This window comes from Glandiceps talaboti, chromosome 6 (genome assembly GCF_964340395.1).
Source record: "Glandiceps talaboti chromosome 6, keGlaTala1.1, whole genome shotgun sequence".
NCBI classification, from domain to species: domain Eukaryota; kingdom Metazoa; phylum Hemichordata; class Enteropneusta; family Spengelidae; genus Glandiceps; species Glandiceps talaboti.
In genome coordinates this window covers 24,915,947-24,942,697 of record NC_135554.1, presented here as the reverse complement: position 1 = coordinate 24,942,697, position 26,751 = coordinate 24,915,947, and the positions used below count along the sequence as shown (strand labels likewise).

General features: G+C 35.7%; 1 protein-coding gene across 1 annotated transcript; it reads right to left on the bottom strand.

Moving 5' to 3' along the window:
- Nucleotides 1–912: 912 nt before the first annotated feature.
- Nucleotides 913–24,339, bottom strand: LOC144437010 (arylsulfatase B-like). Its single transcript, XM_078125878.1, has 17 exons — nucleotides 24,260–24,339; nucleotides 12,279–12,370; nucleotides 10,296–10,379; nucleotides 9,790–9,901; nucleotides 8,996–9,047; nucleotides 8,491–8,594; nucleotides 7,895–8,028; nucleotides 7,391–7,464; nucleotides 6,364–6,465; nucleotides 5,370–5,433; nucleotides 5,069–5,166; nucleotides 4,250–4,386; nucleotides 4,014–4,072; nucleotides 3,044–3,161; nucleotides 2,117–2,181; nucleotides 1,335–1,460; nucleotides 913–1,085 (listed from the first exon to the last, which is right to left on the bottom strand). The coding sequence occupies exons 1-17, from the start codon at nucleotides 24,337–24,339 to the stop codon at nucleotides 913–915; spliced, it is 1,674 nt and encodes a 557-aa protein (XP_077982004.1).
- Between the last annotated feature and the right edge of the window lie 2,412 nt (nucleotides 24,340–26,751).

Here is a 26,751-nt window from a genome sequence, read left to right as displayed (position 1 = left end):
AACTACATTTCATAAGCCAATTTTGTTTTCAAAATTGTTGTCAATGGCGTAAACTGAATACCAAGAAGGCAAGCAGTGTAGTGTGTTCAATGTATACTATATATAGCTTGCCTGTTTCCTCTAATTCCAATGTTGATATTGCCTTTACACTGAGGATAAGCCTTGGCGCGAAACGTCTGTAACAAGGCAATGAAAATGTGTGTTTCTGATAACCGCTGATCCTAAACATTTTTTAAACATTAGAAAAAATTGTTTTGCCTTCTTGACCTTCTTGCACGTGTTTTCTTTCCCCAGTGATACCGGTACATATTTCACCAAACCTATAACAGAAGGGGTATTCTAACCGACATTTCATTTGTTTTTGGTTCGAAGCAAAAATAAAAACAATTTAAAAAAATAAAAAAATAAAAAAATCAAATCAAATCAAATCAAATCAAATCAAATCAAATCAAATCAAATCAAATCAAATCAAATCAAATCGGGACCTGTCTACCCTATTGTCTGAGGTCATGTTATCGGTAACACACATTTCTGCCTAAACTTGATTTTCAAGGACTGAATAATACACTTCTATACTTCCTATACCAAGAAAGTGTCAGTTATAACCGGATAATCCATAAATTGTCATTCAACAGTCATGATATGATGTACCATAAAAAGCTAGTTTTCTCAAGAAAACGCGTCATTTTGCATAATACATACTTTTGATACAAATATATACTAGTATATTGATGATAACTCAGATTAATGATAACTTAGGAAAGACATTTATCATTATATGAGAAGTGAGAAACAACTCAGTTTATCACGAAACACAGTCTTTTATATTTTATATATTTAAGTTATTTTTCTTCGCATTGAGCTTAAAATTCATGACCCACTTTTTTTCTAATTATAAAATGTCAGAGAGTTTCAGCACCATCCTGTCCTCCAAACACCACCTGTTTTGGCGGGATCAGCTGCCATATTAGGAGGAGGGTTGAAAGCTGGCATCATTTTGGAGCGTTGGTTGTTTAGACGATCAAGAAGTTCGGTCACTTTCTCAGTCTCTTTTTGGGCCAAGTTCTTTCGTTCGGTCGGATCGTCTGTAAAATATCCAAGTAGAAATTTAGATCAGACAATTACACAAGTTACATATAGTAATATTGCGTCTTGCGGGTGACGTTTGTTGCATCCTCTCCATTGTTGTCATCATCATCACCACCACCACCACCACCACCACCACCACCACCACCGTCATCATCATCATCATCATCATCATCATCATCATCATCATCATCATCATCATCATCATCATCATCATCTTTCATTATAATCATTACAAATGGCATTACCTTTTAAGTTAAACAAATACAAGACATCAGGTTTCGGTGGAAACTCTTGACCTGGCTGACTTGTTGGTATAAATGGAGTTGCAACGACGGTCTGGTTTTCCTTAGTAGCAGGTTTGTACCATGAATCTACAAAATAATAGGAAATGACTACATGTCATACAGTCTACATTGTTTATTTAAATTTTTTAAGTGTGATGTCCCTTTGTTACAACAATCAAATATATAAGTTACTGGCCCTTATCATGTAAAAAAATATTATGTAGACGTTGAAGTAGACAGCAGAGCACAGGGGTCAGGCAGAATAAAAAGCGTTTTTTATGATTTCTCGGTTTCGGATATCATTTTCTTGAATGTTTTTCCCCTATATTTGGAGAGAGGTTTTAAATATTACCACCATAACTATCATTTCCTCTGACTGTCTTTTCGTATTTGCATGTTCTATCAACGTACACAGCGAATCCTAGAACTAACTTATAGGCTGAGCTCGCTCTCTCTCTCTCTCTCTCTCTCTCTCTCTCTCTCTCTCTCTCTCTCTCTCTCTCTCTCTCTCTCTCTCTCTCTCTCTCTCTCTCTCTCTCTCTCTCCCTCCCTCCCTCCCTCCCTCCCTCCCTCCCTCCCTCCCTCCCTCCCTCCCTCCCTCCCTCCTCTCTCTCTCTCTCTCTCTCTCTCTCTCTCTCTCTCTCTCTCTCTCTCTCTCTCTCTCTCTCTCTCTCTCTCTGCCACAGTACGATTTTTTTAAATGTTCACAGAAAGATTTTGTCTTACATGGCACCGTTTCTTACCTTGATTATATATTATGGGATAGAGCATCTGATGGTTCCCCTGAATAAGTTTCCAATCACCTACTCTAAAAACAACAAAGAGGTGTATTGTTGTCATATAAAATTAGTCATATCAAGTAAGATTTAGGTATAGGTAAACAGACATCCTAAATTTAAGTAACTTGGAGAAAAAAGTGAACATTAAGGACTGGGTTGTCGTTGCGAGGAATATTAGTATTATAATCAGTAAACCTAAAACAAGGCATTGCTTGACCCGACAAAAAATGTAGTAGTTTAATGATATTTCACCGCCCGGATCAGAAAGAGTTTTATGAAATCAGCACATCCCAAGATTTTCTGGCATAATAAAAAGAAAATTGGCCTTATTAGTGAATTTCAATCAGATTTTGGTCAAAAATTGTGATATTTTTATATGAAAAGGTGTCAATTTGTATTTTATAAGTTTAATACGATTCCGTTTGAAATGCAATACCTGGATAAATATTAGTACGTTTTGCACTGGTTATGTAAAGTTGAATTTCTTGTATACTTTTCAAAGCTTTTATTACGCAAATTATCAGACTTAAGTTTTGGTTGAAACACAGGGTAAAGGATGAATATAGAGAAAACATGAAAATAATATTAGAAATCCGGAAAACAAAATTAATTATTCGAGAACAAAATTAATTATTCGTTCTTTACCCTGCGGTTGAAGCTGAAAATACCTGCTCCAACAGAATTTTATAATATTAAAGCAAGCTTATTACGAATAATGTCATGGTGGGGAAGTTGTCATATTTTTAACAATAATTTGGAATGTTCTTCATTATTGCAGCATATCAGGAAATATTCTGAAGAACAGATAAATGATGAAAAAATATGTGCAATCATTGACCTAAACTGTTAGTGAGGTTTCTGTACCGGAAGTGACGTAATAGATTTGCTCACCTGATAGCAGCACCTTTCACAGGCACGATGTCATCTATGTTGTAGACGATTTCATCCCTTGGTGATGGTTCATCTTTTGAAATCATATTCCACACGTCCATTCCGTCCATATCTGGGTCTGTTTGAAGATATGGATATTAACAAATTCATTTGTTTCGCCCATCATGTATAGGTCTACTGTCTCCTGCATGATAGTGTAACTCAAAATAAATTAACTGTTTTAACCGAAGAGTACAAAACACTAGAAAATGTAAAAACAAACCTTTAAAATGTATTATTTTTATCCTGTTCTTAGTAAATTAAAACTTGTATAGTGTCCTTTTTGAAAAATGAATAAAACTGAAATTCCTTACGATTGTGAAACACAATATTTACCAACAAAACGACTGACTGGACGATTTTGCAACTGCCTGGTTGATATTTGAATATTCATTCGTCAAGTTCCTATGTAACGGACAAAGTCGTCATGTCTCCATGGAGTCTGAGAGGTATTCTAGAAACTTTAAGATAATAGCTGGCTGAAAATGACTTTTGCCCCCCCCCAAAAAAAACAACAACAACAAACCCCAACAACAACAACAACAACAAAAAAAACAAAAACAACAACAACAACAACAACAACAACAACAATCAAACCAACAACACAAAAAACAAAAACAAACAAACAACAACCTAACTTATGACTTAACATGACTGGTGGCTGAACTGATAGGAAGGTGCAGTCAACAAGTCAGCAATGTAACTTATGACGAAATGGTAATAAGGTTACAGAATATATATCAAATTTACCTTATCACTTTACAGAAGATGTAATTGAGAGGTGTGAAATTAAGTACATGTTATGTGATGTGGGAAAAGTGAGATTCAACACACCACAATATACGTATAACAAAGTAGGCGTGAATTTACCTTTAGGGCTAGATCCCTTTGTTTTATGATCTTGTATATAATTCAACATTTCTCTACTCACCTGGCTTACCACCAGCTAGCGATACAAGGGTTGGATACCAATCACTCATATGCATGAGTCTGTAGAGACAATGAAGAAATTAAACCAAAGTATATATGATTAATTTTGAGAAAAAAATTATCATAATTAGCCAACAAGACAAAAGTGTTACGTTACAGTTAATGACAAGACAGGTGAGTCAATGCTATTGCTTTAACCACAGAAAATTAGAATAGAATTTACAAATACAAACTAACCCATTGTTTGTATAGCCCTTCTTCTCAAGCATCGCACCATGGGCAAACGTAACAACTCTGGAACCTCCTTCGAACAGTGTTGCTTTGGATCCCCGTAAAGGAAAGTTGGAGCCGCCATAATTAGGTGCGCCACCGTCCTGCAGGACACATATAGATACGAATACTTGTTATAAACTGAATTATCCTCTAAGAAATTATATATTACCATCTCAATCCTCAACAGGCACACACTCAAACCCCAATTTAATTTCTCTAACACATAATCTTAGAATTTTAGCCCCGAACTACTTTCTTTGTACTCTTAATTTACGCATCAGTTGTAGACATGTAACTAAGCTGAGACTTGTCTTGGTGTAATTACCTCAAGAAGCTATCTTAGTTTAGAGAGCTTCTTGAGTCGATTAAGCCTCTAGGCTATTATAGATGTACCTTGAATTGTTATGTACTCAAGGTCAATGTTTTATCACTATTTCCCCAAAGACTAGAGACGAAAACAGTCCAATTTGAAACAAGAAAAGAGTCGATTGTGGAACCTGCCTAAGACTAGAACCAAAGCTAGTTTTTTCGTTCTTCACTTCAGCGATCATATGCATATAACCTATTGGCGATGTATGTTAGAAATTATGTCAATTAAGGTGTGTGTGTTTCTGTGTGTGCGTTTTTTAAATAGAAATTATCTCGTTGATTGTTAACCTTCGTAATGGTGAAAATTCTTGGAGCAAAACTCAAATGTATTTCCGAATATTTTCAATGTAATTGTCTAAACAAACAGACGACCCTGTCTATAGCAATATAATGCATGACTTAACAATAACTCACGTCACTCATAAACACAAATAGTGTATTCTCCCACATTCCCTTCTCCTTTAGCTTGTTGGTGATATTCCCGATAATTTCATCCATCATGGAAACCATACCTGGTGTCAGAATACAGGCGTAAATGAATGTCAAACAGAAAAGCTGCACGGTATTGTGAAATTCACCGTACAAATAGTTCACACGATACAATGAACAAAGGGTTAATTGACTATAGTTTATGACGGTATGTTATCATTCGCAGGTCACTTTGTAAGTCGAAAATTAGACAATAATATATGTATTTGATATGAGCTACACTCACCATTGTAAACTCGTCTGTCTCTATTTTTATGATTTGGATATAGTTTTTCATATTTCTCTGGTACCTGAAAATAGACGTATTAATATTAATTGATATTAATTGTATAACAGGCACAGTATGGTTGGTAATAGGGGTAGGTTGAGATGCTATTATATATCCGATATGCGCCCTTGTGTATTAAATGTGGTGTGATATATGACATGTTTGTACATATCACGTGGAATGTTGTAACGTGGTATTACGTTACTAGAGTGGAGTGGAGTGGAGTGGAGTGGAGTGGAGTAGAGTAGACAAGAGTAGAGCAGAGTAGAGTTATTAAAAAGAGTAGACTATAGTATAGTGGACTGACTAGAGTATATTTAATTGTAATAGTAAGCTATATTATAGTGGAGTAGAGTATAATAGAGTGGGGTAGAGAAGAGTATAGTACACTATAATAGAGTGGAGTAGAGAAGAGTATAGTATACTATAATAGAGTGGAATAGAGAAGAGTATATTACACTATAATAGAGTGGAGTAGAATATAGTAGACTATACTAGAGTGTCGAGGATATTAGAGTGGAGTGGCATAGAGCAGAGTAGAGTAGAGCAGACAGAGCAGAGTAGAGTAGAGTAGAGTAGAGTAGAGTAGAGTAGAGTAGAGTAGAGTAGAATAGAGTAGAGTTGAGTTGAATATAATCACTGTGATATATTATTGTTTATCAAATGTTGTGTTACACATATAATGCTATGATATGATATGGGGTTTAACAGCATGCATTAAATTGCATGCATGCATGTATACAGGTCAATTTATATGACCAATACTACGTAATATGACATGATGTGATGTGACGTGTTAGCAATATTGTGACGAAAATAAAGACTCATTTCTGCTTGATATTATCCTGTCAAAACAACAACAACAACAACAACAACAACAACAACAACAACCACCACCACCACCACCACCACCACCACCACCACCACCACCACCACAGAAAAACAAACTTACCTCGAGAAAGAAATGTGGAAGTGCTGCTGAATAGTACATAAACATTGGTGTGTCTGGGTTGTGTTTTTCAATCAGTTTCTCAGCTCGATTGTTGAATAGATACTGAAATATTTAAAGACCAGAGGAACCAAATCAGTTTCAATACTCCAGACCACACTACAAGTGGAGCTGAGCTGTTCTCAATTTCTAACTACAATCAGTATGCAAAACACGAGTACAGTGGATGTTACACATCGAACATCCCTGTGATGTTTCCTCTATTTACAGGATGATACACACACTTGACTTAGAATTGACAAATGATATATAAGGCCACTAAAACGAGAGATACTTTGTCTGAATATTTCACGTTTTATTTACTACGGTAAGAAGGTATAGTAGATAGTCAATTGACTAGCAGAATATATTTCATGTTTCATGCCACAAGTTTTTCAACGACTCAAATAAGACCTCAATTGTGTTGTCTTTTCTTACTTTGGATGTTTGGCAGTGATGTCAATATTTATTTGTTTAGCAGGCAGATAAAAAATACAACATTTAAGGTCAAAAAAATAATTGTTTCTGGTCAGGTCATTTTGTCTTAATGTGGTGCGACGACGCGATTTTTAAAAAAAAATTTATTCTCAGCAAATTTATCACTCAGTCTATAATTTATGGCAGTTACTGTTCTCTTTTATTTAGTAATTTAGAACAAGACTTAGCTGTTAGTGTGTATGTGGGGCAGATGTCATTTGCTTGTTCATGATTGACTCTGCAGTTGCCTTCACTAATGAAGTAGCAAGTAATGTAAGGAATGTTATTTTGTGTTTTCCCCCAGGTCTGTAGACTGCATGGGCTGGACAAACACGAAAAAAGTGGTGCGCACGGTGATCAGAAACAATTATCCTTTATTGGCCTTATAAGTGTGCATTCTAGCATCGTCTGTATTTTTGACGTAAGTAAATACCGTTGTGGAAGGCAAATGACTGAGCTCTAACACCCTACCCACTTTCCCTAGAATCACACAGAAGATACAGGCTCTACTTACACTGGCGTACGTGCTGTTATCGAGTATCATACCAGTGTTGTCCCAGAAATCATATCCATTCAATTTGTCGGAATCTGAAACAACATATTGTACTTTCGTTTAAATGTAGTCAGAAATTGGAGTTTGGGGGTCAATAACTCTTGAACTGTCTGTCTGTCTGTCTGTCTGTCTGTCTGTCTGTCTGTCTGTCTGTCTGTCTGTCTGTCTGTCTGTATGTCTGTCTGTCTGTCTGTCTGCCTGCCTGCCTGCCTGCCTGTACATATCTCTGTCTCTGTCCTTCTCTGTCTGTTTCTCTGCCTCTCTAGTCTGTCTGTGTCTGTGTCTGTCTGTGTCTGTCTGTCTGTCTGTCTGTCTGTCTGTCTCTCTGTTTGTCTGTGTGTGTGTCTGTCGGTCGGTCTGTCTGTCTGTCTGTCTGTATGTCTGTCTGTCTGTCTGTCTGTCTGTCTGTCTGTTTCTCTCTCTTTCTCTCTCAATAAAATCACAGGGAAGTAGACAATGCCATACCTGTTCCTAACAAACCATGGATGTCCTGGTTTTTATGATTATAGTATTCGATATAATTATTCCAGTAACCATAGAATGTATCAAAGCCACGATTCAAAGGTAAATAGTCTTCTTTACACATCCCTAGATTCCATCTTGATAATATTGAAAGTTAATATTCATTATATTCATCTGACATCATTTGTAAATATATATTTGTACTCTGTGATATGTGTACCTATTGTATAGATTTTGTTTTTAAAGAGATTTTAAGAGCGAGGGGGTTCTGAGGTATCTTCTTCCATCAACTCTTTGCTCATGGCTTACAACGACTTTCCTCATGATAATAACATTCTCAACATCAGTCCGTCTTCTTTACATTTCCGTCGTGGTTTAATTTTAAAAATAAGGTCTTCGTTTGTCTGTTGGTCGCAACCTGATATTTTCACTCTCGAAAGATGAAGTATTTATTCAGATACCGAACAAATTTTGATAACGAACGGTGATCATTAATACATGACCTTTGAAAAAAAGAGTTATGGATCACAAAATGCATCATAACCCTGAGATTGGTCTTATCCAATCTTTCAAAAAAAAAGAAAAAAGTACAGACTTACTTTCCAATCATATGTGTTGTGTATCCTAGAGTTTTCAACGTTTCTGGTAACGTGGTAAAATTTAAGGGCAATCCGTAAGGAGATAGCTGCTGTAACACGCTGTGCTGTAGATAGAGGGAAATGAAATTGCCCAGTTTACATAATTATAAATCACTTAGTTGGTAAAGGGGGGGGGGGGGTAAAGCAGTGACCACTACGAGTCAAGGTAGCTTGGACGACAAGCTATCCTACAACACTATAAAGAGTAATGACACAAACTCAGGTACTCAAGGGCGGTCCTTTGTTTTCATTTTCGTCGATTATTTTTCAACATTGCTCATACACTTGGGTAAGGGACGGATTGCATGTCCTTATGCTACATTAGTTCAACTACAACCAATATGGACTTGATACAATGCATGCGGGATGCCCCATTCATCTTCATTGCCATTCATAATTAATAATTCATGTATGAAAATATATGTAAATTTCTATTCCATATATGGTCGTGGTAAATTTTACTAACCTGCATTCCTGTTTTGAAAGCATAATAACCACTCATAAATGCTGCACGACTCCTGCAATGTGATGGGAATGTTTTATTCGCCTGATTTGATTCAGACTGCGATATTTGACTATGCTTTATTGTCTTTTTCTTGCGACATATCTACAGAGAACGGTACGGGTTTTTAGTGGATTTCAGCCACGTGAAATTTTTTTGTCGTGTGCGGCTGCACGTCAAACCAAAACGTTCGTATGACGTTTTATACCTTAGCTTACTGGCAAACCGAAACCTTTTGATATAAGTTGTGAACGTGGGTCAAGTATATACTGATGAACTTCATTATAGTAACATGCAAAAACATAGAAATTAATAGCACCTCAACAAAAGCTGATCGACATCTACATTTTTGTTTAACACAATCCATGGACGACAAAAACATATTTATCAGCTTGGTAGATCAAATGATTTACAAATATTACACATGCACAATCAGTTCAAAGATTTTAACATTGAGCTTTTGATCTGTCTTGGTCGACGATCTTCATCAGAATGACAAATTCAATAGTTACAACTGACCACTAGGTGGCAGTTTGATCTGTCTTGGTCGACGATCCCGAATGACAAATTCCATAGTGACCAACTGACCACTAGATAGGTGGCTGTTACTATAGCATTTCTCATTCTGATGAGGATCGTCGACCAAGACAGATCAAAAGCTCAATGTTAAAATCTTTGAACTGATTGTGTGTTATTATATCTTTGTAAATCACGATCCTTGGAAAAAATTGCAAGTCAGATAGTAATAATTAACTCACGGAGTACAAGTTGGATGTGTGTACGACTGGTTAAAAATCACGCCCCCAGCGGCAAGCCTATCCATGTTTGGCGTCAACATTTCAGGATTATTGTAGCCAACATCATGCCAACCTAGAATAATGAAACAAAAATGTTCAACTTAGCGTCTTTTTATCGATTAATATTATTGTTGTTAATAAAACTGAGGATTGAGAATCGCTCAAATTTTCTCGAAGTCTTCCGGAGATGTACAATCACTCATGACGAATTCGTTTAATAATAAAAACCCAGAGTGGCCATTTCCCGCCATTTTTGCAGTATGCGTCAATGATCACTGTCATTTTATTATACCAAGCTGGGTCATTCAGAGGTCATTACAATTACATACTGTATTATTATCATATTAGAATTAAGTATTCATTTCTTCGAGGCTGTTCAAAATACACAGATGGGTCAAGGTCTTCCTTCCTGAACAAAGTACTTTTTATTCCCAGTGTAAAACTAAGTTGGCAAATTCATCACTAACCTAGATCATCCGCTAGAAAGAAGACTATATGTGGTGGATTATGTCGTTGAGGGCGCACTCCAAATTTGCCACTACCGTTCCCATCTATTGATGACAAAGATGATTATTAACAGAAAAGACACAAATTAACTAGAGAAATGGTATCTTTAATACAGCATACGGCGCATGCACAGATCGGACTTGACGTGGGGATTAATATAATTGCGTCTCAGACCACGTGGTCTGAGATTGTGTTTACCGACTGTGTTTGCAAAACATAAAACCATGATCTTTTTGGGGTTTTTTGAAACTGTATCACTGTAACTTGATGATACCATCATATCATATTGATGTGTCTACACCTTTCAAATGTAAGACAAAAATAAAGTGCATAGATAAATAGGCAGAAAATGAAAAGTTAATGAGAATACAGTTTTGAAATAAAGACAGGGTTATTCTGGCAAGTCCTCGGGCACAATTTACGTTGAACATGTTTGTCAGCGCTACCTATTTTTTTTTCAATCGTGCACGAGAAAGCATAAACTTATAGAGTTGTTCAGTATAAAATGAATTTATTCCTACTGTAGAGTTCCAATTAGACTGTAAGATACGTGGTGTCGGTCCGCCCTCACTGGCCTCCTCACTCCCGGTTGACCGACGTGTGAGGGCGCCCCGTCACGGCGTACCTTACAGACTAGAGTTCAAATCTATACAAACATAAAAATTACTGTCACAGGAAAAGAAAACAAGAGGATGGTCATGGTATCAGACTAGAAACGATGGCTTATACCACAGGGACATGTAGTATTTCTTAGGTTTTTATTTTACTTGTCTACAGGCTCAAAATAATTAGTGTTGTAACTTTCACTACCTGCATCTATGGTATAGTACAGAGCGTACTATTGATACATTTGTAGTACCAGGATTCGTGTGATATTTTCCACAAGAAAAGAACAATCTAACAAATACTACATGTCCCTGTGGCTTCTACCGTAGAATAGAAATCAAGCAAAATATCCGCAGTGGGAAAAGATAAACATGTATTTTACTGCACCTGAAATATTTTCGCTTGGATGAGTGAAGCTGTCACATCGAACTAGGAAATATACAAAATGTATGTACAAATGTCATGAAATTGACATAAAATGTGAAATAAACATAGCTTTGTGTGTCTTCTAATATGATTTACTGGATTAGAATATCGTTAAGTCAGACTGTAATGCCAAAAGGTCTGATGTATTTAAATACAGTTGATATTCGAAGCTCAATTTCGTTCGTTTCAGACACATATTTCGACGTTTTAGATGTATTGGTGTTGGTATAAAGACCTTGAATGTCTATTGGCCACTCTTCAAACATGACAATGTTTTTTAAAAATAAAATAGTAATTATGGCCTTGACCTCTTGATCTTCAAGAGTGATATTTATAGCTTAGAAGTTTTGCTAAACAAAATGGTTATCCAAGCCTGTATGTACACTTAGTCTACCATATTGGATATTATTCGGATTAAAATGCCAATGTTTCGATTCAATTCCAGGTTTTCGTATTACTGTTATCTCATAAGTGGAAACATAATTAAGGATTATACAGTGCCATTGTTTTGTTCTCAGTGAACCAAAAATTTTCTATAGCTCTGCCAAACAACTAAAAGTATAACATTTACCCAATGAAACTAGGTACAGGGTGGAAATTGGCAGAATGTTTTCACCGAAGCGGCTGACCGTCCGTTTCAAGTTACCATTCACCGGCTATGTTTGACACATCTGCATTTGATGTCTGCATGGTGGCACACTAGTGCATTTCATCATAGACGTTGGAGAAAAAAACTGTATTCAATCATTCTACCTACATGTAGTATCTTAAAGTGTAGCACGTATAGTTTCTTAGTGGTTTTGATTGCATCAAACAGATTCAGTGACCGGTAACTTGAAATGAGCTGTACAACAACTTGTGTAAATTGTGTAAAACATAAAAAGAAAACGGATTACTATAATATTACTCACGTATCAGTGTCGTTGCCAGTAAGACTGCAACTGTTGCAAACACGAAGAACATCAAAATGGATACTGTCAAACATCCTCCGTTTCTTATTCTCCTGTTGACAGTCAATAGCGAATTATATTCTGAAAATATTGGGTGTTCTTGTTTGCTCATCTTCTATCTTGGATATTCCCCGTGATCAATCTGAATTTATCAGAGTTTTAGATCAGTCTGTCACAATGTCGCTGTTGTCACCCACTGTCGTTAGATTTATTACACTTGTTGTCTTTGTTGCCTTGAACTTTTTTGAGTCTGTTTCTTTCATAGAACAAACGCGACGTTTGACCTTCAGTTATTCCAGGTAGCACTGGGCAATGTAGCTGTGAGATCGAATGAAAAAAAAGGGATGAGCAAGTGGTGATATTTCGTGGAATTTTAATACTTGTCTTACAATCAAAATCGATTATGGTGCTTCGTAAGAAAGTGAAGGCCAGGACTTGTCCTTTGACATCTGCCTCTTGCACAACTATATCTAAAGTTCAAAGGTCGTTCACTTTGGCAGGACTGTACCTGGACCATCATTTTATTGTAGCATTTCGTTCTAGCAAAGAGTCCCACAAACATCATCGAGTAGATTTTGATAACTAATAATAAACATTTTTTTTTATTTGAAATATCAGAAAGGCAGAGAGTTTTAATTTCATTCCTGCGGACGACTTATAAGCGTTCACTAGATATTTTTGCTGTGTCATATACAAGGCCATCTTTCTTCAACTGGTATCTTTCCCCACGGAAATAATTTTTTTAGAAACGTTTTCTGACAGTTATTTTGTTCATTAAACTCAACCCCATTCCCAGCTAAAATCAGAGGAGGGGATCTAGCGTGTAAAATGTACATATTTTTTAAATAGAACTCAAAATGATAATATATCAAAATTAAGCCAATCTACAATTCAATATGGACGCCGAATAAATTGTTTAACTATATGCTAGAAGAAAATATTTATTATTTCCTTAAAAATAAAGATGGTGAACCCCGAAAGTATTTTATTATTTCAAAAGGACCAGAAACAAATTTTTCTTTTAAATTTTCAGGGAAATTGGTCCCCTGGGCGAATTCTATCTTAACTGGGAACATTGTTGTTACTTTTAAGGGACTGTATTATCAACAGATTATGTATAAGAACACAACACATGCACTAGCTGTAAAATTAGCGTATTATTTGTTATTTTTTCAAATCAAATTGTCATGAAAAAAGACAATAACTGCCAATACGGAATGTGACATACCTGTATTCTTGAAGTCCCTGTTATCCAATTGTTAGTCTTTGCTTCACAGAGTTTTAGAGTTTATAGAAAGTTCAGTCTATATACAGGACTAAGACCAACTTTATAATATAGTGTTTATCATTGTTTGGTCGAGATGTTGAAATAGTACATATACATCTGCCCACTATATTATCCAGACTGTGTCTGATTGGGGTGAAGCGACTTTGCTCCTTTTTATACCTCGCGTATTTGGCGTGTGACCGTGACTTTTTCTTGATTGTTATCTACATGAAGGACTAAATCTGACCTCTAAACCAGCTAATTTTGCGTGCCTTCAGCCCAACAACGGAATAACACGTGTTTTTGTATGTTTACTTGCAATTCTAATTCTATGCCATTCCGTGAGGGGTGACAATTTTATGACTACTCGGGGGGAGGTGTTACTTTTGCACGGATTTGACTCATAAAAGGGATTGTTTTACCAGGACATTCATGACATATAATGTATTATGATCGTTTTTGTTGCAGATAAACGAAATTGATTAAAATGTGAAATTTTGCTAAATGCTGGTTTTTGGTATCAAGTTGATGTCATTCTTAAGGTATTTTCATATTTTTTATTCCTTTGACAGGGGATCGAGGGAAGACACAGAATTATTTTGTCAAAAGTCAAATCAACAATCAAAGCTAGAATTGATGTTTAACACTGAATATCCCATCACAGGATCACAATTTTGATTAAATTATCAGACTTTAGACGATTTTTTTTTGAATGCACGAGAAATGCCAAAGTAGAGATATTACTTGCAGTTACACCTGCATGTAATGATATGATTTGTCCTCGTTAATAATTTGTTTACAAACATATTTGTTTATTGAAGATTACGTTTCCTTCATGTACCATTAAGTGACATACCAGACAAGATTTATTCCTTCACTATATTATCGGTTTTATCAGATGACCCTGTCAGAACGAGGTTAAAGGTTAAAGGGCATTCTGGCAATGGCAGGCAGTGATAAATAAACGTGGTGTGGTTTAGTCCTAACTATTAGATTAGTTCACAAATAGACTGCTTATAGACGTCCACAGTGCGTTTTGCTTGAAAGTTACATTACGTAATTTACGTATTACTAATTGTCATATCGGGGGGTTGGGTTACCTTTCACGTGAATGGTTAAGGCATTTTTTTAAAAACGCGTGAATGGTGAATTGGTGAATATTGCATTATTGGTGAATGATCGTTATCTTCGAACGTGAATGCTTATGAAATAAACGCCTGAATCGTAAATTACATAATTTTGCGTGAATGAAAATTTTTAATTTAATCTCAACAGTCAACTGGACACTAGTGGCGACTTCTAACTCGGTGCTTTTCGAAATGACCTGTTTGGTCTGATAGATGTTTACTTCCTCTGATCTCAACCTTTAAATACGGAATGTTCTATTGGTTCACACGAATGGCCTTGAGAAATCAAAGATCTATCACCAAACCAGGTATCAGACTCCAAGTCTTGTACGGGGGCGGGGGGGGGGGGGGGGGGTAGGATTCCGCGAACGTTATTTTCGACATACAAGTATAAAGCTACGTACGTGTCTTAAATCGATATGCCCCATTCGCAGTTATACGTTATTGACTCTAAAAATCACCACATACCAGTTTATGTTATCATTATATTGTCAGTTTTAACAATGTACTTGAGACAAACGAAGCGAGAATTACAGAACCTTATAGCTAGACTAGCACCAGTCCCTCGACAGATCCTTCGTAAGTTTCATATATATTCTTCAACTGTTTTGAGTTTGGCATTCATTTTTGTGAATGAAAATGTCTTAACTTTTTTCCCCGCGGTTACTAGGACTATATGTGTTCACCCGACTGTTTCGCAATCCCTTACTCAGATCATTGTTTCACATGCAATACATTGTTGTTGTTTTTCAAAGAAATTTTTATTCAAATAAAGAATTATTCTGGTTTCAGTGTACGAGGTCAAAGTGAATGTTTACAACAAAAATGGTTTCCAGACATTACCGCAAAGGTAATAGAATGAAGTGATGAGTCCATGTGAACTACTATACCTGATATTTAAACACGGTCTAGTACAAAGTGGCCCATTTATGTCACCTATATAATTATATGCATTTTAACAACGTATTGCCTGTGACATTGAAGATGAGGGTCAAGGTCAAAGTGTCATTAGAAAGCTTACGGATGTAGGCACTAAAGTAAAGTCTATCTCCCAAGTTTTTTTTTATTTTACTGGGGCAAAATGTTAATTTTATGACAAGATTACATTGAAGGTCAAGGTCAATGCCATTAGAAAGCTTGTCATTGAAAATATAGGTGTAGACACTAATATAAAGTCTATATACTAAGCTTCCGATGTTACTAGGCAAAATGTGAATTTTGTACAACAAAAAAATGGTCGCCATTTTGGCAAGAGTCAAGAAATGAAGGAACGTGCATATGCACAGGATAGCTATACTATTTGATGTTTACTGAATGTTTGGGTGAAATTGAAATGTGTGTATTTGAGATAGAGGTGGATCCGGATGGACACACACACACAGGATCCTATGGCGTGCCCCCCCAGCTTTGCCATTGGGGGCTTATTTAGATGTTATTGAAATAAAGTGATGTGCTTACGTCACCTACAGTGCACAAAATGTAGGCCAGGTCTGATTGAAATTGAATTTATGTATATCAGGAATAGGACTGATAGATATCAGCCATTCCCTTAGCCCTCTACTGGCTTTTCCTAGTGGAAGCAAATAAGGATGGAAACAGTGATAACAATGAGTATAATAATGCTTTATTGAGATTTATAAAAATGTAGTACTTTTCAAAAGCAAAATAACAGTTGAAACATTTACATGTCGATATTAATAATTAACACACATGTCTTCTTATAATTAATATATATATATATATATATATATATATATATATATATATATATATATATATATATATATATATATATATATATATATATATATATATATACAAATATATAATATATAGTTACCCTACAGTAAATAAATGATCAAATATAATACTGTTCCCCAATCAAAGTAAAGTGTAACTGTTACCAAATCAAAGTAAAGTGTAAGTGTTCCCCAATCAAAGTAAAGTGTACCTGTTCCCCAATCAAAGTAAAGTGTAACTGTTTCCTAATCAAAGTAAAGTGTAACTGTTCCCCAATCAAGGTAAAGTGTAACTGTTCCCCAATCAAAGTAAAGTGTAACTGTTCCCCAATCAAGGTAAAGTGTAACTGTTCCCCAATCAAAGTAAAGTGTAACTGTTCCCCAATAAAGGTAAAGTGTACCTGTTCCCTAATCAAAGTAAAGAGTACCCGTTCCCTAATCAAAGTAAAGTGTAACTGTTCCCCAATCAAAGTAAAGTGTAACTGTTCCCCAATCAAAGTAAAGTGTAACTGTTCCCCAATCAAAGTACAGTCTAACTGTTCCCCAATCAAAGTGTACCTGTTCCCCAATCAAAGTAAAGTGTAACTGTTCCCCAATCAAAGTATTAAGTGTAACTGTTCCCCAATCAAAGTAAAGTGTAACTGTTCCCCAATCAAAGTAAAGTGTAACTGTTCCCCAATCAAAGTAAAGTGTAACTGTTCCCCAATCAAAGTGTACCTGTTCCCCAATCAAAGTAAAGTGTAACTGTTCCCCAATCAAAGTATTAAGTGTAACTGTTCCCCAATCAAAGTAAAGTGTAACTGTTCCCCAATCAAAGTAAAGTGTAACTGTTCCCCAATCAAAGTATTAAGTGTAACTGTTCCCCAATCAAAGTAAAGTGTACCCGTTCCCCAATCAAAGTAAAGTGTAACTGTTGCCCAATCAAAGTAAAGTGTAACTGTTCCCCAATCAAAGTAAAGTGTAACTGTTCCCCGATCAAAGTAAAGTGTAACTGTTCCCTAATCAAAGTAAAGTGTACCTGTTCCCTAATCAAAGTAAAGTGTACCTGTTCCCTAATCAAAGTAAAGTGTAACTGTTACCAAATGAAAGTAAAGTGTAACTGTTCCCCAATCAAAGTAAAGTGTAACTCTTCCCCAATCAAAGTAAAGTGTAACTGTAACCAAATCAAAGTAAAGTAAAGTGTAACTGTTTCCCAATCAAAGTAAACTGTACCTGTTCCCTAATCAAAGTAAAGTGTAACTGTTCCCTAATCAAAGTAAAGTGTACCTGTTCCCCAACCAAAGTAAAGTGTAACTGTTCCCTAATCAAAGTAAACTGTACCTGTTCCCTAATCAAAGTAAAGTGTAACTGGTCCCCAAACAAAGTAAAGTGTAACTGTTTCCCAATCAAAGTAAAGTAACTGTTCCCTAATCAAAGTAAAGTGTAACTGTTCCCTAATCAAAGTAAAGTGTACCTGTTCCCCAATCAAAGTAAAGTGTAACTGTTCCCTAATCAAAGTAAACTGTACCTGTTCCCTAATCAAAGTAAAGTGTAACTGGTCCCCAAACAAAGTAAAGTGTAACTGTTCCCTAATCAAAGTAAAGTGTAACTGTTCCCTAATCAAAGTAAACTGTACCTGTTCCCCAATCAAAGTAAAGTGTAACTGTTCCCTAATCAAAGTAAAGTGTAACTGGTCCCCAAACAAAGTAAAGTGTAACTGTTCCCCAACCAAAGTAAAGTGTAACTGTTACCAAATGAAAGTAAAGTGTAACTGTTCCCCAATCAAAGTAAAGTGTAACTGTTACCAAATGAAAGTAAAGTGTAACTGTTCCCCAATCAAAGTAAAGTAACTGTTCCCCAATCAAAGTAAAGTGTAACTGTTCCCTAATCAAAGTAAAGAGTACCTGTTCCCAAATCAAAGTAAAGTGTAACTGTTCCCTAATCAAAGTAAAGTGTAACTGTTCCCAAATCAAAGTAAAGAGTACCTGTTCCCAAATCAAAATAAAGAGTACCTGTCCCCTAATCAAAGTAAAGTGTAACTGTTACCAAATCAAAGTAAAGTACAACTGTTCCCCAATCAAAGTAAAGTGTAACTGTTCCCTAATTAAAGTAAAGTGTAACTGTTCCCCAATCAAAGTAAAGTGTACCTGTTCCCTAATCAAAGTAAAGTGTAACTGTTCCCCAATCAAAGTAAAGCGCAACTGTTCCCCAATCAAAGTAAAGTGTAACTGTTACCAAATGAAAGTAAAGTGTAACTGTTCCCCAATCAAAGTAAAGTGTAACTCTTCCCCAATCAAAGTAAAGTGTAACTGTTCCCCAACCAAAGTAAAGTGTACCTGTTCCCTAATCAAAGTAAAGTGTAACTGTTCCCCAATCAAAGTAAAGTGTAACTGTTCCCCAATCAAAGTAAAGTGTAACTGTTCCCCAATCAAAGTAAAGTAACTGTTCCCCAATCAAAGTAAAGTGTAACTGTTCCCTAATCAAAGTAAAGAGTACCTGTTCCCCAATCAAAGTAAAGTGTAACTGTTCCCCAATCAAAGTAAAGTGTAACTGTTCCCCAGTCAAAGTAAAGTGTAACTGTTCCCCAATCAAAGTACAGTGTAACTGTTCCCCAATCAAAGTAAAGTGTAACTGTTCCCAATCAAAGTAAAGTGGAACTGTTCCCCAATCAAAGTAAAGTGGAACTGTTCCCCAGTCAAAATAAAGTGTAACTGTTCCCCTATCAAAGTAAACTGTACCTGTTTCCCAATCAAAGTAAACTGTACCTGTTTCCCAATCAAAGTAAAGTGTAACTGTTCCCCAATCAAAGTATTAAGTGTAACTGTTCCCCAATCAAAGTAAAGTGTAACTGTTCCCCAATCAAAGTAAAGTGTGACTGTTCCCCAATCAAAGTACAGCGTAACTGTTCCCCAATCAAAGTAAAGTGGAACTGTTCCCCAGTCAAAATAAAGTGTAACTGTTCCCCTATCAAAGTAAACTGTACCTGTTTCCCAATCAAAGTAAACTGTACCTGTTTCCCAATCAAAGTAAAGTGTAACTGTTCCCCAATCAAAGTATTAAGTGTAACTGTTCCCCAATCAAAGTAAAGTGTAACTGTTCCCCAATCAAAGTAAAGTGTGACTGTTCCCCAATCAAAGTACAGCGTAACTGTTCCCCAATCAAAGTAATGTGTAACTGTTACCAAATCAAAGTAAAGAGTACCTGTTCCCAAATCAAAATAAAGTGTACCTGTTCCCCAAAGTAAAGCATAACAGTTCCCCAAGTAAAGTAAAGTGTAACTATTCCCCAAATAAAGTAAAGTATAACAGTTCCCCCAAGTAAAGTGTACCTGTTCCCCAATCAAAGTAAAGTGTAACTGTTCCCCAATCAAAGTAAAGTGGAACTGTTCCCCAATCAAAATAAAGTGTAACAGTTCCCCTATCAAAGTAAAGAGTACCTGTTCCCAAATCAAAGTAAACTGTACCTGTTCCCCAAAGTAAAGCATAACAGTTCCCCAAGTAAAGTAAAGTGTAACTATTCCCCAAATAAAGTAAAGTATAACAGTTCCCCCAAGTAAAGTGTACCTGTTCCCCAATCAAAGTAAAGTACAACAGGTCCCCAAGCTAAATAAAGTGTAACTGTTCCCCAAATAAAGTAAATGTATAACTGTTCCTCAAATAAAGTAAAGTGTAAGTGTTCCCCGATCAAAGTAAAATGTACCTGTTCCCCAATCAAAGTAAAGTTTAAAAGTGTAACAGTTCCCCAAGCAAAGTAAAGTGTACCTGTTCTCCAAATAAAGTAATGTATAACTGTGCCCCAATCAAGTAAAGCGTAACTGTTCCCCAATCAAAGTAAAGTATAACTGTTCCCTAATCAAAGTAAAGTGTAACTGTTCCCCAATCAAAGTAAAGTGTAACTGTTCCCCAATCAAAGTACAGTGTAACTGTTCCCCAATCAAAGCGTAACTATTTCTGAATGAAAGTATTAAAATGTGTAACTGTTCCTCAATCAAAATAAAGTGTAGCTTTTGTGCAAACAAAGTAAAGTACAGCTGTCCCCCTTGAGGTAGTGATAACTGTCTTAAAGTAAAGTACTCCCCCAAAATGAAGTATAAGAGATCCCTCCCATAAAATTAATATAGTTGTCCCTCCATGAAATGAGTGTGTAGTTGTCTCCTCATAAAAGTATATTTGTAGAGTTATTCCCCCTCATGAAAGCAGTACAGGTGTTCCCTCCACAAAAATCAAGTATAGCTGTTCCCCTAATCAATGTATAACTGCCCCCAATAAAAAATGTATGGCTACCCCCCCCATTATATTAAAAATGGTAGACCAAGTTGCTTTTTGTCTTTGCGTAAGCTTAACCACCAAAAGGTGATTTGTGTTAGTCTTTACAGATATGGTTAGGAATATAGTTAAATCTATTAGTTTGGTTAATGGTTAGGGTTAGGGTTAGGTGCCTAGGCTAGAGGTGACCAAAGCATACGCAAAGGGACTGGGCAACAGTCTACCAAATAAATTAAATGAAGATATGTATGGGTTATGCATTCTTCAATTGTAATGAAATGATTATAATACTATTCAAATTCTTGATAAATATGACTAGCAATTCATATTTTATATGTAAATGCCCAGCAAATACTTTCCATAATCAAATAAGTGAGAAAGCATTTATTTAATTTAGAAGTAGTATTAGGATATTACAAAATGGCACTAATTAAGTAACATTATATCACAATTGCTGTACTGAAACTATTTATGTCAGTTGATATAATTGCAGAGTTTAAAGTTGCACCTGCCATTATCATGTTTGCTGGGGATTACATAAATTAGAATAATACCCAATTAATCTCACTTCTTCTGACCCCATCAATTTGTAATATGTTGCTAAGAATATTGTGGTTGTGGTGGCTATGTTTCTCTTGTCCCATTTTATATAAGACTCATTGGACATCCCCAATAAATACACAAATCTGTCAGCCACTTCAGGGTGCAAGCCCCCTAGTAGATATCACATTTTCCCACTAAATTTGCACATCATCTTTCACTGAACAGGTTATCACCATTATTACATCAAATGGATTATCACAGTCTAGTACCAAACTTATCAACTAAGCTGCATCTGGGGTTAATTTTAAGTCTTTTTTTTTACCTCGGTAGGTCCCTCATCAGGTCAAGTCCATGTAAAAGACAATGGCCATGGCAGGTGTTTAGGGCTTTGCTAATAAGTAACCCCAAGAATAATTTAGAGACAGCTTGTGCTGGTTATAAAGGATACCATATTGTAAGTGATTTTCACAAATTATAAAATATCTCAGAATTTACAAATCAATGATTCCTTAACAATTATATTCCCCATAATAGCGTTATATACCAGGTAACCCACAGAGTCTTCAAGCCAGTATGCCTTTTAAAAAGAAATCTCAAATATTTAAACCCCAGTAGCTGTAATCATTTTTCATTGTTTTTTTTGTTTATCAAATATATGTTATTTGAGAGGGGGGACTGCTATACTTACTAACTTGAGGGAACTCACTGGAAACGGTTTATATAATGGCTGAATTTAGTAATTGTTTACTAATAATTGTTAATAATACTGTACTTGGGTATGGATTTGATGACAAATAATAAATACATGCTTCACATGAAAGTTGACAATATGAACAAGAATTAGGAAATATAAGTTGTTCATTTTACACCTTCCGGTTCTTACAAAGACTAGCCCTATGTTCTAGGTCACTCATTTAATATGTCATTGTTAGCGCAATTGCTACATAGTCTTCCAAATGACTTGTTAAAAATTGTTAATTCTTACAAAGACAAGCTGACCAACCCTGAAAGTAACTAGTGGACTTCTTCCTCTTCCTGTACAATATTTACATCTTGTGGTGGATTGCGACAAGTGTTCTAGGTGATATATAATGGTACATTGTAGTCTTGACTACTTCTTCCTTCTGTGTAATGTTTTCTCTGCTGTGGACTGTGATGTGTTCTAGGTGATGGACCCAAGTCTATGACTGTATTTCTGCACCAACTGTAGCTAATATTGGGCATACATGTAGAGTTCACACTTGAGGTGCTCTGGTCAGAGGACGTTGCTGCCTACAATTAAAAAATCATTAACACCTATATATCAATGAATGCAAAATTAAGATATAATAAGCCATGTACATTCTCAAATAATGTGTTCATTAAGGAGAGACATGTCATGAGCAGAAGGGCAGTGGACACCAATTCTGGCAGCTGTGTACCATTGAGGATGCATTTTGTGGTTTTTAATCTGTAAAGAATACTATCTGATAATCAAATCAAAACCAACTGTGGTAGAGAGCAAGTGTTTCTTATAGAAACAATGTGTGTTGATCATGCAAAACTAGATCAAGACTAGCACAGGTTTAGAAAGTAAGAAGGAGATATATGAAAAAATAAGTAAAACAACAATCAGCTCTAAATACCTTTTTCATATAGTTTGTAACATATTTGAATACTGGCAGGTGTCTATTGCACATTTTGATTTTGTTGTGTTGTCTGAGTAGAACGAGAGAGAAATATAGGTAAGCCATATCATGGTAATGCTAAAACAATAAATTGATTATAACCAATCATTGATTACCTGCAGATTACCATTCTGTCTTGGACATTAGTTTATAACTGGTGAACATAATATAGATGAATGATCACCGATTGTCATTCAATATCTTCAAAATATCATGCTATGCAGCTGGTGATTGACACAAGATGAACACTTTGCAAATCTGGACAGAGAGTAAAATCAACTTGCCTTGCAGACAGCATTTTGCAACTCGTGGACAAAGGATGTCACAGTGGTTTGTGAATAAAAAATAAAAGTCTGCAGGGCAGTATGCAAATTATGATCAATACTTTGAGACTGATCATTAACTGTGGCTGGACAACAGGAAACAGTTCCATGAAGTACTAACTTCAGTTCACGTGGAGAAACACATGGATGGCTGCATAGTTAAATGAAACAAAGAAATGGCTACAAATGTTGCCGATATATCCATACTCCATCCTTTGCATTGTGACCAGTGCTTTTCACTTTTCAATGTAAAAATCTAATTTCTTTGACAAAAAATCAACATGAAATTGGCAAAAAAAGATACGGTGAAATAAATATGAATTTCACCAATCATGGAGCAAGTTATCTTGGGTGTGTCAGATGAAAGTTCATGCCATGAACATTGAGACAGATATATATAGGAAATATGACATTATTGTTTCAATACATTGACAGTTGAAATTGACGATATACCGGAAAGAGATGGCAATGTGACAAACTCTTTCACACTGAATTGGGCACATCAGTTCATTTAACACTTCCATAACTTCACCAGTATGGTTACTCCATCAATTTGTATAGCCTGGCCTAATGAACAACATATCTGGATATTAAAGGCATCAGATTTTGATCGATTTGAATAAACATTTTTTTCATTGAAGTTGCTAGAAGTGTACAAAAGAACCCCACATCAAAGAGGCTAGAAAAGAAAATTTTTGACCTACCCATGGTGTACATAGTCACAGCACCCTCTAATCCAATTCAATGCATCATTGATGTACAACAATATTTGTGACCCACAAAACCAAACAACAAATAAATGGACTTGACAAGCAAACCAACTAACCGACTAACCAACAAACCAAACAACTATAAACAAGATAATAAATAACAACCAGTAGACAACAAACCAACCTTGATAACCAAAAAACTCCTTAACAGACCAACCAACTCATCAACCAACCAACAATACAAACCAGAGGGTGATGTGTTTATATAAACTGTGGGTCTGTCAGAACTTATTGATAAAACAGAAATATTACATTTTCTTACTGGACTTCAGGACATCTGATGTATTCAATAATTATATGTTGTTGATCAGGCTGTGCCATAAAGACTGAGGGTTTGACCATACTGTTGAAGTTGTGGAAGGTTTTTGAAGTGTTGTGCATCATTCAGTGTGAAAGAGTTGGTGATATATGTCGTCTTATTCCAATATGTCTTCAAAAGAAACTATCGAAGTATTGCCCCAATAATCCCCTACATCCAATATATATCTGTCTCTATGTTCATGCCATTACCTTTAATCTGACACACTCAAAATAATATGCTACATGACTGGTGAAATTCATTCATTTCACTGTCTTTCCAGCCAATTGCATGTTCATTTGTTCTCAATGGAATTCGATTTTGCAAGGAAAGGTAAAAGGTATTGGTCAAAATGCAAAGAACAGAGGGTGGGTAAATCTACCACATTTGTGGACATTTCTTTGATTCTTTTATTGCATGCAACCCTCCAGGTGTTGCACCATGCACACCAACCTGTATAATAACTATATATGCACATCAACAATTTCCAAACATGAAATTTAAACATTGTCTATTGTTTTTTAGTTTTCATAGATTTGGCAATCTGGACATATTTGCTTGTGTTCCACTGTGTGTGCCTTTGGCAAATTATTAATGTAAGTGAATTAAAAAAATACATTGTACTGTACAACTTAAAGAGCGGTCAACTTCCATATTTAAAGTTGAAAGTTACTAGTATTTCAACCTAAACAGAAGGTCATGGTGAAGACATAACTCCAGGTGATAAACATTACATGTACATATCCTCAATCAGATAATTCTAACATCTAGTGAACTTAAATCAATTTTGTGTATGTGCAATCTGACTGCAGCAAAGCTTTAATGGTTGAGAATTCTAAATAACAATTAGCAGAACTTATCTTGGTTGTCTTAAATCTTCATCTCCTTTCAGGTTGCTGTCAATTTTGTGAAAGATTCATTGATTGTCATTCATTGGTGCATCCATATGTTCTCGCCTGAAAGGAGAAACAAATTAAAAGATTAACGTTAAAAGTGGAACATTAACTAATCAATGACAAATTCTTATAAATATATCTCTCTGAGCTTTTGCATTCCTAAATCCTTCAAAAAATGTTTCTTGATGAAGAATAAAATGCAGTTTGGAGTGATTTGGGTCAGACATTTCTCAAAGCTTACAGGCAGTTGTTGTTCTGTGTTGCCTGCCTGTGTAATTGTATCATGACGATCAGACATACATATAGCTGCCTGAAAATAACTCTTTGTGACAGGATGACCTGCTAACATCAATAGTAGATAAGCTATTATGCAAGTTGGTCTTTTGCAGTCAAGTGAACAAAATCTTCAGACAGCCTACCACATGAAAAAAAGATTGATCAGTCTCTCTAATTACTTCAAGCTAGGTAGTAGGTGGCTATTTGTTCAACTACTATATTACTTTCAGCTTTTGACTGTGTTACATGTTTACCCCTACATCTGAACATTACTTGTCAATGAGAATTGGTCAGATGTAGGGGCAGGTAATAGATCGAACTGAAATACAGAGGACCACTACACCACATTGTTAATTAATCCTGCATGGACTGAAGGGTGAATGCTTGTTCTTAACTAGTACATGTAATAAGCTCACTAAGAAGTAAAAAGCTATCTAAGTAGTAAAGAGCTAACTTAACTAGTAATAAGCTAACATAGCCAGGAACAAGCTTAGATAAAATTCCACTGGCACTGAATAATGGGGTCAATGACAGGGAAGGTGGCTTACTATCACACTGTAACAATTTTTTGAAAACTTTAATGAAATAGTGTAATAATTTGTTTTGACTGAGAGTATAGTGAAAATTAAATGCACCTACTCTCAGGGGTGACTGTGGTGGTGGTGGGGGGGGGGAGAATTAAATAAATTTACTAAATTCTTTTTTTTTTAAAAGATTGAAATACTTTTATTTACCTGTAATTTGGTTTCAAAATGTAAATAAACACGGGCAAATTATTTTAACAATTAAACTGGGGATAATAAAGAATTTGAGGCAAGCGGGTGAGGAAAACTGCTATTGGAAGCTACAACTAGGGACTGAATATAATTTATTCAGCGCAGTGCTAATTTATTCAAAGAATGTTTTGCACAGAACAAATTTGGAAAGCTTCTGAATATGTTTTAGCACAGTCAAAGCTACTTGAAATTTGCTGTAACTGCAGATAATACCAATAAATAAAGTTTCAAATTGAATTAAACAGGTGACAGGGTGAATTGTGTGAGCTGGAGTAGGGAGCAAGGATCGACAACGTCAGCACTCAACCCTGCAGTGACCTGGCCTTTTGTTCACGCCACAAGGGCGGGAAATTTAAAGATGGGCTGAGACACCTGCTCAGTAAAGTCTGTGAAATTTGTTTTCAAAACCTACCAGTTTGGACGGGGATTTCGGTTCGAAATAAGTGGGGAGTTTATTGAAATTCAATAGAAATTCTTTGGGCTAACACTAATATTACAATTGGCACGA

What these genes read in the sequence shown, in the direction of transcription:
- LOC144437010 (XM_078125878.1), bottom strand. Translation starts at nt 24,339, where the DNA reads ATGGTCAAACCCTCAGTCTTTATGGCACAGCCTGATCAACAACATATA. An exon ending in CTTTCAAAACAGGAATGCAG is followed by an intron (nt 8,595 to 8,995) that starts GTTAGTAAAATT and finishes CTCTATCTACAG; the next exon opens with CACAGCGTGTTACAGCAGCT. An exon ending in ACAACACATATGATTGGAAA is followed by an intron (nt 8,029 to 8,490) that starts GTAAGTCTGTAC and finishes AATATTATCAAG; the next exon opens with ATGGAATCTAGGGATGTGTA.